Source organism: Syngnathus leptorhynchus, chromosome 18 (assembly GCF_054491065.1).
Source record: "Syngnathus leptorhynchus isolate UIUO chromosome 18, UIUO_Slep, whole genome shotgun sequence".
Lineage (NCBI taxonomy): Eukaryota > Metazoa > Chordata > Actinopteri > Syngnathiformes > Syngnathidae > Syngnathus > Syngnathus leptorhynchus.
This window is the reverse complement of record NC_141212.1, coordinates 7,839,295-7,856,021: the sequence shown is the minus strand read 5'-3', so window position 1 is coordinate 7,856,021 and position 16,727 is coordinate 7,839,295. Positions and strand designations below refer to the sequence as shown.

Here is a 16,727-nt window from a genome sequence, read left to right as displayed (position 1 = left end):
GCCCGATGACGGCTGGGATAGGCTCCAGCACGCCCGCGACCCCCGTGGGGACAAAGCGGTCCAGAAAATGGATGGATGGAACAGACAAACAATCAACAATAAACATCAATCATGTTACATAACGTATTTTCACATTTATTAGGCGCAGGTTAACGTCTTAGATTTTCTTCAAAATGTGCGGCGCGCCCTATCATGTGGTGGTCCCGATGTGTGTTGTTGTTGGGACGTATTAAAGAGCGCCATGAGAACGTTATAGGGAGAATTGTGGGCGCGGATTTGCAGTATGCCCCGCCCTGTGTGTGTGTTGTAGTTGTTGTAAGGCGGACGTAGTAGAGAACGCCATGAGAAAGTTGAAGGGGGAAGTGTGGGCGGTGGAAGTGTGGGCGTGGATTGTATATAAAAGAACGGGTACATGCGTCATGCAAAACATCGTCGTTATGACAACAGTGAAAATGGCAACAAAACACGCGTATCAAGCACAGTTCAAACTGAAGGCCATCATCTACGCGGAAGAGCATGGAAATCGAGCAGCCGCGAGAGAATTTGAAATCAACGAATCGATGGTTCGCAAGTGGAGGAAGCTGGAAAACAACCTCCGACAGGTCAAGAAGACGCAGCGGAGTTTCCGCGGAGGTAAGGCGAGGTGGCCCGAGTTAGAGGAAAGTCTCGAATAGTGGATAATCGAGCAAAGAACGAGTGGGAGTAACGTTTTGACGGTCACCATTTGACTAAAAGCAGCAACACTCGCAGAATAAATGAAAATTAAACATTTTCAAGGAGGTCCATTTTGGTGCGCTCGTTTCATGAAATGGTGCCATTTTTCCATCCGGACCAGGACTACGTTGGCGCAGCAATTTACAGCGGATTATTATGAAAAGCTGGCCATCTTTCGCTCCCACTGCAGCAAACGCATCGCCGAAAAACACATACACCCCAGCCACATCACCAACATGTTCAAGATATGAGCCGTTGCGCTCTATGTGTGTGTTAAACACAGTCATGACACACAACTGAGACTGCGCCTTTTATTACAGTGCATCCTTTGAATGTGAAAATATGGTATGTCAAATATTAACCCAGAAGCATGTCCATGATCCATGACTTAAAAAGTCTCATGGAGAAATTATCTATCCGTGGGGCAGGACTGCGTCAGTAGACTGTCACTGAACTACTCCTCTGCTTAGAGTGCAGTGGGTTTATGGGCTTGGCCATGATGCACAGCAGCCTAGCCAGAGCCCATTGATCTGCCACAGATGTCAAGCCTCAAATGGAGCCGGAAATGCGTCAAGGGGGTGGAAGCAGTCCCCGGGAGACCTCTGCGGCGGCCCACTCTGCTAAGGAATCAAAGTTTTCACTAAGTCAGTGTGTTGAATCCAGTGGGTTAAGAAGGACTGGGAGAGTTATCAAGGCCCCACAAAGGTTAATTGAACAGATGTAAGACCACTGTTCAGGGCTGGCTGTATCTCTGGTGACACGAGGACTGAATGCAGGGTGAATCCACTGAATGCCTTGATGGCGGCTAGGAAATCCATAAAGGTTCCAAATAGAATCAGTGACAAAGGAAAACCTTGGAGGAGACCAACCCTCAATTGGAACACTGGAAATTGGAAAACTTTTATTTCCATCAAAAGATGTGCCATCCTTTTGTTCCTGACACATTAAACTGTCTATCAATATAGATATCCAATGTATTTTTTTAGACACCATTGAAATCTGATGTGTTTTCAAAGTGTTCCTTTAATTTTTTTGAGCAGTGTATATATATATATATATATATATATATATATATATATATATATATATTATGTATTTATTAACAGTGCCATGAAAATATATAAACTTTAAAAAACACGTCTCACCTGATATATGCCTCGATTCCGCTCTCTCCAATCAGCTGATCCTTAGTCAAGTATGTATTGTGGGAAGAGGAAATGAAGTAGTGTACAAGTGGTTGTTTCATGTCTTGATAAACCCGAACATGTTCCGGGTCAAACACAGAATTCTCCTTCGACAGCATGTACATGGTAAAACCATTGGGTGTCATCAAATGATTCTTCTGAGCTATATTGAGCAAAAGACAAACATGATAGAGAATTAATTCACAAAGATAGCTTGTGTTACTATAATTCCATTCGTTCCATTTTAAATGCTCATTATTTTTGTAGTTCACCTGGAACCGTATTTGTATGTGCAGGAGTGGAATACCGTGATTTCACAACCATAGGGCGCACAAAACCGCCTTTTCTCAAAAAACGAAGGTGCGCCTTATAAGAAGTTGCGCTTTTTTGTGGACCAAAATTCAAAAATATGTATGGCTTCCCTAATATATGGACATAGACGTAGATCGGGACATAAAAAACAATCAGAGGACTAGACATAACACGTAAAGGAGTACGTAACTTCTTTAAAAACTTTGTTTTTGTTTTTAGCAGGGGACACTAGCTCTTTAGAAACTGTGAGCTACTTCTTGGGTACTCATTAATAAGATGAAAATAACTGAAATAACTCAAATGACCTATTAATTGTTATTACGTGTTGTTATTAATTGTATTATTTTATGAAAGGCACAGATCATAATGACATCACAATATTTAGGAAACATAAATATGGCACCTAAATTTCCCCCGGGGGATCAATAACCGATCGACTTACCCACTTACCGACCGACCTGCCTACCTACCTAACTACCTACCTATCATCCCCTGCATAAACAGGCCCGAGGTGAGGAACCAAAGCACGGCTAAAAAAAAAACAATTATGATGAATAAAATAAAATAATTCTGTATTCCCTTGCCCAGGCGCGAGTCTCCCTTGGGCTCACCACCTGTGGAAGGGGCGAAAACTGCCAAAACTGCACACAGTGACTTAAATGCTTTCCAAGCATGCAGTTTGAGTACAGTTAGCACTTTCTCAAAATCTGGATCATTCAAAACTTCTCAAATTTATGGGCCAACAAAGATGCCTTCTGGTTTTTGCTTTGCTTGTTTTGGGAAATGTGTTGCAAAGAAAGGCAAACCCATTGGAATTGCTCTTCTCTAGCTGTTTAAGTCCAATTTTATATGAAGTGGTGCCAATAATACATCGTTGGGCTCAACTAAAAGGAACGTTCTGATAGCTGCGCTTGGAATATTTCTTGCTTGTCAGTCTCTTCTGACATAATGTTCCGCGTTTGGTGACTCTTCCTTGCATTCCATATAAAATGCTTATGACTAAAGTCTCCACAATGTCAGATTTGTATTCACTCCTGTATACTGGAGGGCTATTCAATTACAAATTCAGTTGGGCCAAAATTTCAAGCCTGTAATGTAGCTGGGGTATACACATTTGGCGCCCAAAAACCAGACAGTTTTAATTGTCAATTTTACGCCTCAAACTTGAAATGGACATCTTTTTTTTTTGAATTGGCAGGATGATGAATTAATTATGTGCGACAGAGGGTGGAGTGGATGTATGCAGAAGGTCGGTTGTGCAAGAAAGGAGGAATTTTTTTTACAGGAAGTAGACTCGGAGATAAAACCAGCAGAGGTGCCAGAGGGAGAGCTGCAGGAGAACAGCCAAGAACTCATCCAAAGGGTGATCGCCAAGGCTGAAAAACAGCTGGCTGGAAAAACAACAGCTCCCAACAGGTCAACCCCCACACACACCGAATTGCTCCTCACCCCCCTCACTTCAATGGAATCAACTCTAATCGAACTTGCCCACCCCCATGGAATCATCACCCATCGAACTCAGCCCCCACCGGCATGTGCAACTGAATATCAACTGACCAAGAACTGCTTTTTTTGAACGGGGACTTTCTGCTCTTGAGCATTGTCGGAAGAAAAGCCCAGCAGTGTATTGTATTTTTCCTGAAAACAGAGCTTTCTTAACAAGAATTGTGATTGAACTAAACCAACCCGTTTAAGTCTAATTTTTGTTTCAGTGTCTTGATTTTTATCCTAAAACTGAAGAACAAAAACGAGCATGCAGTGAGTGAATTGGATAACAGATGGTTGGCTATAGGCTCTTGCCATGAAGCGCGGCTAGCACGCTTCTCAAATTGCGGACTAAATCCAACACATTATAGAGCGGAATCAGGCCGCCGTGGCACAGTCAGAGGCGCAATGAAATAGTGAGTCAAATGTGTCCTACTATACAGTACATACTTCATATTGATGATTAAAATTGTTATTTTACTGTAGTTATTTGTGAAAAAGCATTTAGCTTTCTTTGTGAAACAAATGCTATAAAAAAAAAAAAGGTTTCTACTTCACGAATTTCACCTACCCCTCCGTGAGTCGTCACCTTATCGTGGGGGAGGGGTTTGCGTGCCCCTATGATCCTAGGAGCCATGTTGTCTGGGGCTTCATGCCCCTGGTAGGATCACCCATCGCAAAAGGGTCCTAGGTGAGGGGCCAGACAAAGCACGGCTCAGAAGACCCCTTATGATGAATAAAATATATGGACCCAGTTTTCCCTCGCCCGGACGCGGGTCATCAGGGCCCCCCTCTGGAGCCAGGGCTGGAGGTGGGGCTCGAAAGCGAGCGCCTGGTGGCCGGGCCTTCGCCCATGGGGCCCGGCCGGGCATAGCCCGAACAGAAAACGTAGGTCCCCCTTCCAATGGGCTCACCACCTGTGGGAGGGGCCAAAGGGGTCGGGTGCAAAGTGAGCTGGGCGGCGGCCTTGACCGTGGCGGTCCGATCCCCAGCTGCAGAGGCTGGCTCTAGAGACATGGAATGTCACCTCTCTGGCTGGAAAGGAGTCCGAGCTGGTGTGTGAGGCAGAAAAGTTCCAACTAGACATAGTCGGACTTGCCTCAACACATAGTTTGGGCTCTGGTACAAGCCCTCTCAAGAGGGGCTGGACTCTTCCACTCTGGAGTTGCCCAAGGTGAGAGGTGTCGAGCAGGTGTGGGTATACTTATTGTCCCCCAGCTGGGCGCCTGCAGATTGGGGTTGACCCTGGTGAGCGAGAGCGTAGCCTTCCTCCGCCTTCGGCTAGGGGAATGGGTCCTGACTGTTGTTTGTGTTGATGCACCAAACGGCAGCTCAGAGTATCCACCCTTCTTGAAGTCCCCGGAGGAAGTGCTGGAGAGCGCTCCTTCTGGGGACTCCATCGTTCTACTGGGTGGCTTCAATGCTCACGTGGGCAATGACAGTGAGACCTGGAAGGGCGTGATCGGGAGGCACACCCCCCCCAATCTGAACCCGAGCGGTGTTCTATTGTTGGACTTCTGTGCTCGACATGGATTTTCTATAATGAACACCATGTTCAAACATAAGGGTGTCCATGTGTGCACTTGGCACCAGGACACCCTAGGCCGCGGTTCGATGATCGTCTTTGAAGTCGTGTCATCGGATTTGCGGCCGCATGTTTTGGACACTCGGTTGAAGAGAGGCGCGGAGCTGTTAACTGACTCCGATGGTGGGGGAAGATGCCGGTCCGACCTGGCAGACCCAAATGCTCTGTGAGGGTCTGCTGGGAACATCTATCAGAATCTCCTGTCAGGAAGAGCTTCAACTCCCACCTCCGGCAGAGCTTTTCCCAGGTCCCAGGGGAGTCCCTCCTAAAGCTGCTGCCCCCGCGACCTGACCCCGGATAAGAGGAAGAAGATGGATGGATGGACTTTCACCTATCACAGGTTCTTTGCAGAACGTAACCCCAGCGAAAAAACAAAGAATTACTGTCTCTCAAAACCTTGATATGCAAGACAAAAGTAAAGACGTTTTTAAATCAGCTTCAAATATCATTTGGGGACACATGAAGCCCTCTCTGATTTTTTTTTTTTGTCGGCCAGTGTAAATTTCGCATGTCGTAATTTTATGGTAAGCATACCCCATTCATTAAGTTCATAGGTGATTATGAGGCTTTGGGCATGTGTGAATGAAGAATCCTCTCCTTGGTTGTTGAGGAAATCCCTCAGATCAGCAGTTGAGAGGACACATCCATTAAAGGAATAGAGCATAAAGACGGCATCCAGCTCAGGTCTCCGCAATAACTCTCTGCAGAAAACTTCAATTTCCCCATGGTCCAATCGGCCATCGGCTGAGTGATCACACTTCTGTCAAAAAATTATTTGATGCAGACAACTGTTAAATATTTTGTTTTAAAAATAAAACAGATGTGAAGTTAAATAGTAACGACAGGCAGGTCACATGCCTGGAAAAGTTCACAGGCATATTGGTCACTCAAGTCAATATTGATCATTTGTAGCAATGTCTGCACTTCATCATAGCTCATCTTATCATCATGATTCTGATCAGCACGACTCAGGTAAGCATGAATCCAGGTGACATGTATTATCAAGGAAGTTATCACACTCTGTAAAATAAGTTTTGTACACAGCCGATGAGAATATTTGGAAAGCTTGTGTTGAATTCAAAGTAACAAACATTGACACTTACGGGCGTGTAATGTACACCAACTCGCCACACCCTTCTGACACATGCCAAGAGTTTTAAACTGACATAAGAATCGTGTGAATAAAAATCAGTTTATGAATGGAACATGATTAAAATAATAGACAAACACAAATGTGTCTGTTTGTATAATTTCTCACTATTTGGGGCTTTGTGAGTTTTTAGCGCAGATGAACATAGAGTTGACTTAATTTTGATTGTTTGCATGTTGCATACTAAACCTAACCAGAATATTCTACATTTATCAAAGGATATTGATCAAGTTTCTCCTTCTGGGTCATGTTGCAAATTCTTTCCTGCAGTGTCCGGATGCCACGGGTCCAATGATAAGCCTCTTCATGGTTCTGGCAGAGAAGATCCAGATTCTTTCGGGGACCTTTGAAGACCACCGTCAAACACCGTTCTTCAGGTACTGCACCAACCATCTGCCGAAATGTCCCCGAATGACAGCCCTCACATACGCACTCCACCTCTGTGATGGAGACTGAGTGAATGAGGAAGACGAAGAATGAAGATAACAAAGTTATTATTTTTACTGTTGATGACTTTTCTAATTTTCACTTTAATTTTGAGGATATTTGACATATGTTAGTGATATTTCCATTACATGTTTGATATTAGTTTCAACAAATAAGCACTTTTTTGAATGTACATTATTTTCCGGACTATAAGGCGCACCTAAAAACCTCATTTTTTCTCAAAAGCCGACAGTGCGCCTTATAGTCCACTGCACCTTATATATGGATCAATTAATGAATTTGTTGATCCATACTGGTTGTACACAGTGCTCTGCCAAAATGTTTCAGTACGTTTTAGTACGATTAGTAAATTACAAGGTCTCATCGCTTCCCAACATTACAGCAACCGTGGTCAGAGGGCGTCACTGAATAGGTTTTGTGTATAGCTGCTATACGCACAAGGCTATTTCATGTCAAAATAGGCTGCTCTGTTAATGTTTCGAGTAAATTTACTGATCGATATGGAAGGGAAACATAGGTAAGCAGTACCAATGCGTGAGATCAAACTTTAGTCAGTTCTGATCTGATACAAACAGCACATTACGTGTCCCACCAGAGGGACAGAGACACTGGACCACTGCTACACCGTAATTAATGATGCATACCACTCTGTAGCTCGTGCAGCTTTAGGACTCTCAGACCACTGTCTAGTTCATCTGGTCCCGGCCTACAGGCAGAAACTAAAAACTTCTAAGCCTGTAGTGAGGACTGTGAGGAAGTGGACAGTGGAGTCAAGGCAGGACCTCCAAGCCTGCTTTGACTGCACAGATTGGGAACTTTTCGAAGCTGCAACCTCAGACCTGCATGAACTCACTGACACTGTTACATCATACATCTGTTTTTGTGAGGACCTGTGCGTGCAGACTAAGACCTTCTGCACGTACAACAACGACAAACCTTGGTTTACACCGAACCTCAGGAGGCTGCACAAAGCCAAGGAGGAGGCCTACAAGAGCGGCGACCGGGACCTGTTCAAGCAGACCAGAAACACACTGAACCGAGAGGTCAGGAGGGCCAGGAGGTGTTACGGGGAGAGCCTGGAGAGGCACCTCTCTGCCAATCCTGATCCCTCAACAGTGTGGAAAGGTCTGCAGAGCATCACGGGCTTCAAGAAACTAACCCCCCGTCCTGTGGAGAGCCCAAGGCTTGCTAACCAGCTGAACAGGTTCTATTGCAGGTTTGATCGGTCCTCCCACACAACAGGACCTCCTGCAGCACAATCAACATCCTCCCCTCCCCTCACAACCGCTCTGTCCACACCTCCATCACCGCTGTCACCTAATCTCTCTCTTGCAGAGGCCGTACCCGCACTCCAGATCCGTGAGGAGGAGGTGCGCCAGGTGTTCTGGAGACAAAAGATCAGGAAGGCACCGGGCCCAGACGGCGTGTCACCCTCCTGCTTGAAAGTCTGTGCTGAGCAGCTGGCGCCCACCTTTGCACGGATCTTCAACCGCTCCCTGGAGCTGTGTGAGGTGCCCTCGTGCTTCAAAAGCTCCACCGTCGTTCCAGTGGCCAAGAAGGCCACCATCACAGGATTGAATGACTACAGACCTGTCGCTCTGACATCTGTGGTCATGAAATCTTTCGAGAGGTTAGTGCTGAACCACCAGAAGCATGTCACGGGTCCCCTGCTTGACCCCCTCCAGTTTGCCTACCGGGCAAACAGGTCGGTGGATGATGCGGTCAACATGGGACTGCACTACATCCTGCACCACCTGGACACCCCAGGAACGTACGCCAGGATCCTGTTTGTGGATTTCAGCTCGGCGTTCAACAACCATCGCTCATCCAGCTCGCGGTGCCTGCCTCCACCTGTCATTGGATCACCAGCTTCTTGACCAACAGGAGACAGCGTGTGAGGCTGGGGAGCATCACATCTGGTTCCAGGACCACCAGTACTGGCGCCCGCCAGGGGTGCGTCCTCTCCCCACTGCTCTTTTCTCTCTACACCAACATCAGCGGCATTCAGGGACATGAACCGCAACCGGCGGCGTTCAGGGAGCCAGGGTCACAATCGCGGCACACGCTGGGGACCTGAACCACAATCGGCGGCAACTCGAGGACATGAACCGCAACCGGCGGCGTTCAGGGAGCCAGGGCCACAATCGCGGCACACACTGAGGACCTGAACCGCAATCGGCGCCAACACAGGAACACGGACCACAATCGGCAGCAACTCGGGGACATGAACCGCACCCGGCGGCGTGCAGGGAGCCAGGGCCACAATCTCGGCTTTCAGGGACATGAACCGCAACCGGCGGCGTTCAGGGAGCCAGGGCTACAATCACGGCACACACTGGGGACATGAACCGCAATCGGTGGCAACATGGGGACATAAACCACAATCGGCAGCGTTCAGGAACATGAACCACAACCGGCGCCATTCATGGAGCCAGGACCACAATCGCGGCACACACTGGGGACCTGAACCGCAATCGGCAGCAACTCGGGGACATGAACCGCAATCGGCGGTGTTCAGGGACATGAACCGCAACCGGCGGTGCCCAGGGAGCCAGGGCCACAATCGTGGCAAACACTAGGGACCTGAACCGCAATCGCCGGCAACTCGGGCACAGAACCGCACTCGGGCGGCAACTCAGGGGACAGAACCGTACTCAGCGGCAACTTGGGGAACAGAATCGTACTCGGGCGGCAACTTGGGGAACAAAACCGCACTTGAGCGGCAACTTGGGGGACAGAACCGCACTCGGGCAGCAACTTGGAAAGCAGAGCCGCAATCGGCAAGTGGAATGAGACTGCTTGTGATTTAGGGCTATACAAATAAACTTGACTTGACTTGACTTAATGAGTAACAATTAGACATGAAGCATTACAAGTACTGGAACACTTCAGTGCTTGTTAAATGGGTGTCACTGTTGGTTCTTATTTAACCACAGGTGCCAATACATATGGAGGGGTGCTGTATGTGGTAAACTGTGCACAATCAATGTTCTAAATCATGTCTTCTAAATCTAAGACCTCCCAAAGCCAAGTGAGTTGAAAATGTTATTACAGCTGTTGAGTATGTACAGGGCACCAGACTACAGATTGTAAAACCAAAATTGACGGGCATGACCTATAATCTCAATGTTTGAAATTTGTTGGGGGGAGGGGGGGGTTCACTTCCCGTTGAAGATTTTAAGGTTTTAAATACATCTTAGAGAGTCTATAATAAAGGCCCCGCCCTTCCCCTTTGGCCAGCTTTGTAGAATGTAGCTGTGTTTTCATGTGCTGAGCAGAAAGTACCAATTACGCTTAACTAAAATAGACACACAATGTGAAGAACTAACTTCACAGAATGAGTCAACGTTCCAGTTTATTCCAGTTTATTCCTATTCCAGTTTATGGAAGTATCAAGATTAACTTTTTAATCGCAGAGGAGAATTTGCATTGAACTATCTATCTATCTATCTATCTATCTATCTATCTATCTATCTATCTATCTATCTATCTATCTATCTATCTATCTATCTATCCCTCCCTATCTATCTATCTATCTATCTATCTATCTATCTATCTATCTATCTATCTATCTATCTATCTATCTATCTATCTATCTATCTATCTATCTATCTATCTATCTATCTATCTATCTATCTACACATATACTATACATATACGTACACACACACACACACACACACACACGCACACACGTGTATGTATCTGTTAGGGTTGATAGATTAGTTTGATCCTATGCTTATGTTGGAATGTAACCTGTAATAATTAACATAGCTTGTCCTGTCTTAACAAAAAAGTAGAACAAAGTGCTAAGATCCTTTGAACTGGTTGACCAACTGCAGAGGAAGCAATCAGAGGTGTTGTGTTTACACAACATCGTAAAACACCGCCTGCTGTGACCCCCTGAGAGGCCAGGGATTCACCCCCACCTTGGCCACTCTCACCCCCACCCATTTCTCTCAATAAATACTCTCTTGCATGGATCGAAAGTCAGAGTTTGTTCGAACATTGCTTTACCTACAGTAACGAACAAGCTCTCCACTTGCAAATGCTTAAAGGGCATACTGTCTCCTGTGTGGTTCTTGCAAAATAAGTTAGAGTGAGAACATCTCTAACAGTATCTATGTATCTCTGCTCTCTCTGCTCTCTCTGCTCTCTCTCTCTCTCTCTCTCTCTCTCTCTGTCGCGATTGTTGACATAAAGGACAAAGATTCGATCACGGGATGACGAAGATGACGAATGGCCCCACGTACTACCGGCATCATTAACGGCTTTGTTTGTAAGTGACACGGAGGACAAAGATTTTGAATGATTTAATGATTTGGAGTGACACAGAAGGTTTGAAAAACTATTATGGCTTTTACGCACGCCCGTCCCTACTCTACGGAGCTCTCTTTCACCTCCATGGATGGAAGTCGGGGGCCGGCACTCGGCCGGGTGGCTGTCCGGGGACGGTGGATGGGGCTCAGACATGGCTTTTACGCACGCCCGGTCCTACTCTATGGAGCTCTCTTTCACCTCCGTGGATGGAAGTCGGGGGCCGGCGCTCGGACGGGTGGCTGTTTGGGGACGGTGGATGTGGCTCAGACATGGCTTTTACGCACGCCCGGTCCTATTCTGTGGAGCTCTCTTCCACCTCCGTGGCTGGAAGTGCCACCTCCAGGGATGGAAGTCCACGCCGCCACATGCCTGGAAGTCCACGCCTGTGCTTGGGGCCGTGTGGCGGTGAACCATTTATGTTATAGTTATTTGGTATATTTTATTTCGTGTAGCAACTTGTATATGTTTTTATCGTTACAGTTCAGTAGTTGTTGGCTCGTTGAACTCTTGTTTTGTTAAATAAAAAGTCGTTTATCAAACCCACGTCTTTCCTTGTACTTTCTTAACGCAAAAATATAGTTATATCTGTGGAATAACGACGAGGCTGACGAGGGTGGCCTCAGGGCACGACGTCCTGTAGTGTGCCCTATGCTCACTACTCAGCACCGTGGAGCTCGATTGGCATTTGCCATAGAACACCAGAATTGGCAAGTCCGCCACTGGCGCCCTGTGCTCTTCACAGATGAGAGCAGGTTTACCCTGAGCACCTGTGATAGATGTGAAAGGGTCTGGAGAAGCCAAGGAGAGCGCTATGTTGCCTGCAACATCATTCAGAATGACCGGTTCGGTGGTGGGTCAGTGATGGTCTGGGAAGGCATTTCCATGGAGGGACGAACAGACCTCTACAGGCTAGAGAACGGCAGTCTGACTGCCATTAGGTATCGGGATGAAATCCTTGCACCCATGGTCAGACCCTACGCTGATGCAGTAAGTCCTGGGTTCCTCCTGAACTACGACATTCCCGGCCTCATGTGGCAAGAGTATGCAGACAGTATCTGGAGGATGAAGGCATTGACTTAATTGAATGGCCCTCACAATCACCTGATCTAAACCCGATAGAACACCTTTGGGACATAATGTTTCGGTCCAGCAGACGCCGCCAGGTTAATCGTTAGACTTTGCAGGAGCTCACTGATGCCCTTAGACAGATCTGGGAGGACATCCCACAAGACACCATCCGTTGTCTCATTAGGAGGATGCCGCGACGTTGTCAAGCATGCATACAAGCATGTGGGGGCTACACAAGATATTGAAAAGAGTTTTGAATTGCAGAAATTGAATTTAGGCAAAATGGACGAGCCTGCCACATCATTTTTTCACTTTGATTTTTTGGGTGTCTATATACTGAGCCCTCTGTAGGCTGAAAACTTTTATTTCCATCAAAAAAAGTGGCATCCTTTTGTTCCTGAGACATTAAACTGTCCATATCAGTATAGCTATTGAAGAGGGACCAACGGCAATGTGGACATGTTCCATTAGGGTGGACAATCTCTGTACAATATGATGCTCATATATGTACAATTCTTTTATCATTTCATGCAAACATAACTGCTCAATCAGAACACGAATACAACACACACACACACACACACTGGGGGGTGTCGCCCCCCACACTCAGGTACGAACTGGTCATGTGACAAGTTCTCGCCCCAGGTATTAAATGGTCATGTGACAAGTTCCCGCCTTTCCGGACAGTATAAAACAAGCTGACCTGGAGACAGAAGTTGTTGTTTCATCTGCAGCCATGTAAGAATTCAACACACAGTGACACACAGTGATGAGAGGAGCAGAAGAAACATCTCAAAATACTGCAAAGGTTGCAGAAAAGATTTGCTCAGCAAACTACTGCGGATACGGAAGCAAGGACCAAGGTCCAGACCACTCCAACGTTCTGGGTGAAGGTCCCAAGAAGGAGGGGGACGGAGCCTGCGTTGACTAGACCCTATAAGAACGGACGCTGTTTTCCGGGACCTGCATCGACCCTTCCGGTTGCGGATTCGGAGGGCGGTAAGCGCTCTCACACACATCTCCAACCTATTGTCCAGTTCTTTGGTTCCAGGTTTGCAGAGCAGACGACAGCGGACCCGGAAGGGACGGCCGAGATCCAAATAACTCCATCGGTCTGGCTGAAGGTCCTGAGACGGAAGTGGACGGAGCCAAGGTGGATGGGTCCTTACAAAGTGGTGGAGCGCACCTCACATGCTGTCCGGCTGGCCGGCAAAGGAGAAACGTAGCATCATCTGTCCCAGTGCGGCCCAGTCAAAGGGTCCTGCAAAGAACCAGAGCCGCCCTCGACAGCGTCCCTGCCCCCAGTTCAAACAGAGGCAGAATAATCCTCTTCCCCCTTGGTGGCCCACTGAAGAAAGCGACCGAGCAGCAGACATTTTCCAGGTTCTCTCCGGACGGAGCAGAGCTGCAAAGGGGGTGAGAAGTGCGCTCACCCTCCACCAGTGGGTGTGCCAAGCCCCCAACGGCTGAACAAATTTTTTGTTTGTCCTAAACTGATGGTATTGATAATGTTCTGATCGCCTAAGGCACAGGGACCGTGTGAGACCTTTCCTGCATTATAACATCTTGCCGCAGGTTTTTCACTCACACACTGAAACTAAATTAGAGTATTGGGGCAAAACCTCCCCTTCACTGAGAATCATTGCTGTCATTGATTGCTGTTTTTTATCATGTATCACCCGTCACGATCCGCTACATGGCCCCTATCATTTTCTGTTTTAGTGTTAGTTTTTTGTGCTTTTGCTCTCCTCCTCAATGCCCCCCTGATATGGCGTAGTTTCTTAATCCCGTTTGAATCGGCACACGGTGTCGCCAAACCCCCGGACAACACCTGCGCTAGCACGGAAGCGCTCGTTCCTGCGACTGCGGATAGGTCCCTGACCCCGGAAAAGGGAGAAGTGGTAGAGTTTCCCGATCATGGCGTCCCAACTCGGTACATACGTAGAGGCAAAAGGGGGTTTGGGAGCAGGTCAAGACAGCCGGTGAAGGAGGCCGGACTTATCCAGTTGCCGAACCCGTGTGACATCAGTGCGTCGGTAAGGCGGTTCACCACTAGTGCCTATTTGTGTTATGATTCCACAAGGTTCGTGAGCTATGTCATCATTTCCGTTAACTCTTTATCTCTGGGGGGGTTCAGAGGGGTGGCGTGGGCCGATTATGACTGGTACGGGGATGTAGTCGGTTTGACGGGGCGGACAGCCTCGTGGGTGTTGGTTTTTGCTACCACGGCTGCTGACTGGCCCGCCGATTCCTATGGCTGGGACCAAAGAGCGGCGCGATTGTCACTATGAGCAAGCAAGGGAGGGGTGATGCGACCAAACTGGTCCTGGTGTTTAATAGCACCCAACACCCGTTAGAACGTGAGCCTCCGTCCGCGTCTGGGAGTCAGGGCAGGCTGTGCCACAGGTTAGGTTTATGCGTCAAGTACTGGGAGACGGATCCGTGCACCTTCATCTCATTGTGCCCTAATGTAACCGGGTTGACGAGTCAGACAGTGCCGCGGCGGCCGGGACTTACTAAGGGTCCTAGATCAATTTCCCCTGTCCAGATGATCATACGCAATTCGGAACTGACACCCGATGATTGGTTTAGAGTTACCACCGGCATCACGAGAGATAATAATTACTGGTTACTCATGGCTGAACAAGCCGCTGCCGCAGCGGGGTCGGATTGTGTCGTGTGTCTGGGCCCTAGGCCGTTGTTGCGAATAGTACCGGCACCTATTTCGGCGCCCTGCCTAGTCGATGTGATGACCTCGACTAACCCATCTCCAGGCTGTGGGGTGTATGACAGGAGTTACCCCCTGACCTCGTCGATTAAGGCTGGCCTGGTGTTTAGCAGTAAGGTGGCGTTTGGCAGTTTCCCATGTGTCCGCGGTACGGGTCGCGGCCAAACGTTGGGGAATTTAACTGCCAATTGGTGCTCGTTTATTGTGGAGGTAGGCCAGATGTTTAGACCCATCTCCAGGAGCGATGTGCGGTGGTGGTGTGGTGATGATCGTCTTTTTGACCGTTTGCCCGGGGAGGTGAAGAGCCTGTGCCCCCTGGTCACCCTCATATTGCCCACGTCCGTGTACCCAACGACAGCAGAGCGGCTCATGGATAGGGCTGGCAGTGTGTTTCCGGCGGGTAGGTCTGGACGGGACAGACGCGATCTGTTTTGGCAGGGGTCTAACGACCCCACCTACATTGATGCTATTGGGGTGCCGCGGGGCGTCCCTGATGAATATAAGCTGGTGGATCAGGTGAAGGCCGGTTTTGAGTCGTTCTTCTGCTGGTGGTGCACCATTAACAAGAACGCGGATAGGATTAATTACATCCACTACAATGTGCAACGACTTGGTAATTGGACACAAGCCGGTTTCGAGGCTGTGCATGAGCAGTTGGCTGCAACGTCCCTTATGGCATTTCAGAACCGCATGGCATTAGATATGCTGTTAGCCAAAGAGGGTGGGGTGTGTGCCATGTTCGGAGACTCGTGTTGCACGTTCATTCCAAATAACACCGCGGCGGACGGCAGCCTGACTAAGGCCATTTCGGGGCTGTGCACCCTCAATGGGAAGATGGAGGCGCACTCGGGAGTGGACACGTCGCACTGGGACGTATTTGGGAGGATGTTCGGAAAATACCAGTCGGTCGTTTTGTCTATTCTTTCTTCTCTGGCCATGGTTAGCTCGGTTTTGGTGGTTTGTAGATGCTGCTGTATTCCATGCGGCCGGGCGTTGTGTAATCGCCTGATAACTGCGGCCATTGAAAAGCGCGATTTTGACCGCCCGCCCGCCAATCAGATGATCCAGTTCTCCCCGGGCGATGTTCCAGATGACGCAGGACCGCCCGACGGGTTTCCGGGCCCTCTTATGTAGCGTGGTTTTCCTGTTTTTTGTTGACCTCTTTCGAGGTCAAAAGGGGATTGAAGAGGGACCAACGGCAATGTGGACATGTTCCATTAGGGTGGACAATCTCTGTACAATATGATGCTCATATATGTACAATTCTTTTATCATTTCATGCAAACATAACTGCTCAATCAGAACACGAATACAACACACACACACACACTGGGGGGTGTCGCCCCCCACACTCAGGTACAAACTGGTCATGTGACAAGTTCCCGCCCCAGGTATGAAATGGTCATGTGACAGGTTCCCGCCTTTCCGGACAGTATAAAAGAAGCTGACCTGGAGACAGAAGTTGTTGTTTCATTTGCCGCCGTGCCTTGTGTATTGACCGCCATTAAACAACCCAAGATCTTGCCAATAAAGAACCAACTCCAAACTCCACACCTTTGCTTTCCTGGCTCAACAACGGACATCCCGCACAACACGCAACACTATCCAACTTTTTTTTTCACCATTGAAATCTGATGTGTTTTCAAAGTGTTCCTTTAATTTTTTTGAGCAGTGTATACATATACATGTATATGTATACATCTATATTTTTTTATTTTATTTATATATATATAT

At 47.8% G+C, this 16,727-nt stretch overlaps 2 protein-coding genes across 3 annotated transcripts in view; one reads left to right on the top strand and one right to left on the bottom strand.

Annotated features, from left to right (window-relative positions):
* The window catches only part of LOC147042758 (1-phosphatidylinositol 4,5-bisphosphate phosphodiesterase delta-3-A-like), a 61,437-nt gene that overhangs the window by 24,935 nt on the left and 19,775 nt on the right, over positions 1-16,727 (bottom strand). Inside the window, exons 4-7 of the mRNA XM_085936897.1 lie at positions 6,654-6,882; positions 6,139-6,268; positions 5,815-6,040; positions 1,860-2,061 (exon numbers count right to left, since the gene is read on the bottom strand). Of these exons, the coding sequence (XP_085793023.1) occupies positions 1,860-2,061; positions 5,815-6,040; positions 6,139-6,268; positions 6,654-6,882 (787 nt within the window). The remainder of the gene's footprint in view (positions 1-1,859; positions 2,062-5,814; positions 6,041-6,138; positions 6,269-6,653; positions 6,883-16,727) is intronic.
* On the top strand, positions 350-16,659 carry LOC147042759 (uncharacterized). 2 transcript variants are annotated; one of them, XM_085936899.1, is made up of 3 exons: positions 592-633; positions 6,701-6,807; positions 11,081-16,659. In XM_085936899.1, the coding sequence occupies exon 3, from the start codon at positions 14,553-14,555 to the stop codon at positions 16,125-16,127; it is 1,575 nt and encodes a 524-aa protein (XP_085793025.1). In that variant the 5' UTR covers positions 592-633; positions 6,701-6,807; positions 11,081-14,552; the 3' UTR covers positions 16,128-16,659. The 2 variants fall into 2 exon arrangements, 1 of the variants encoding a protein (XP_085793025.1); XR_015068818.1 differs by lacking the exons at positions 6,701-6,807; positions 11,081-16,659 and adding an exon at positions 3,496-4,468 and having other exon boundaries at positions 350-633.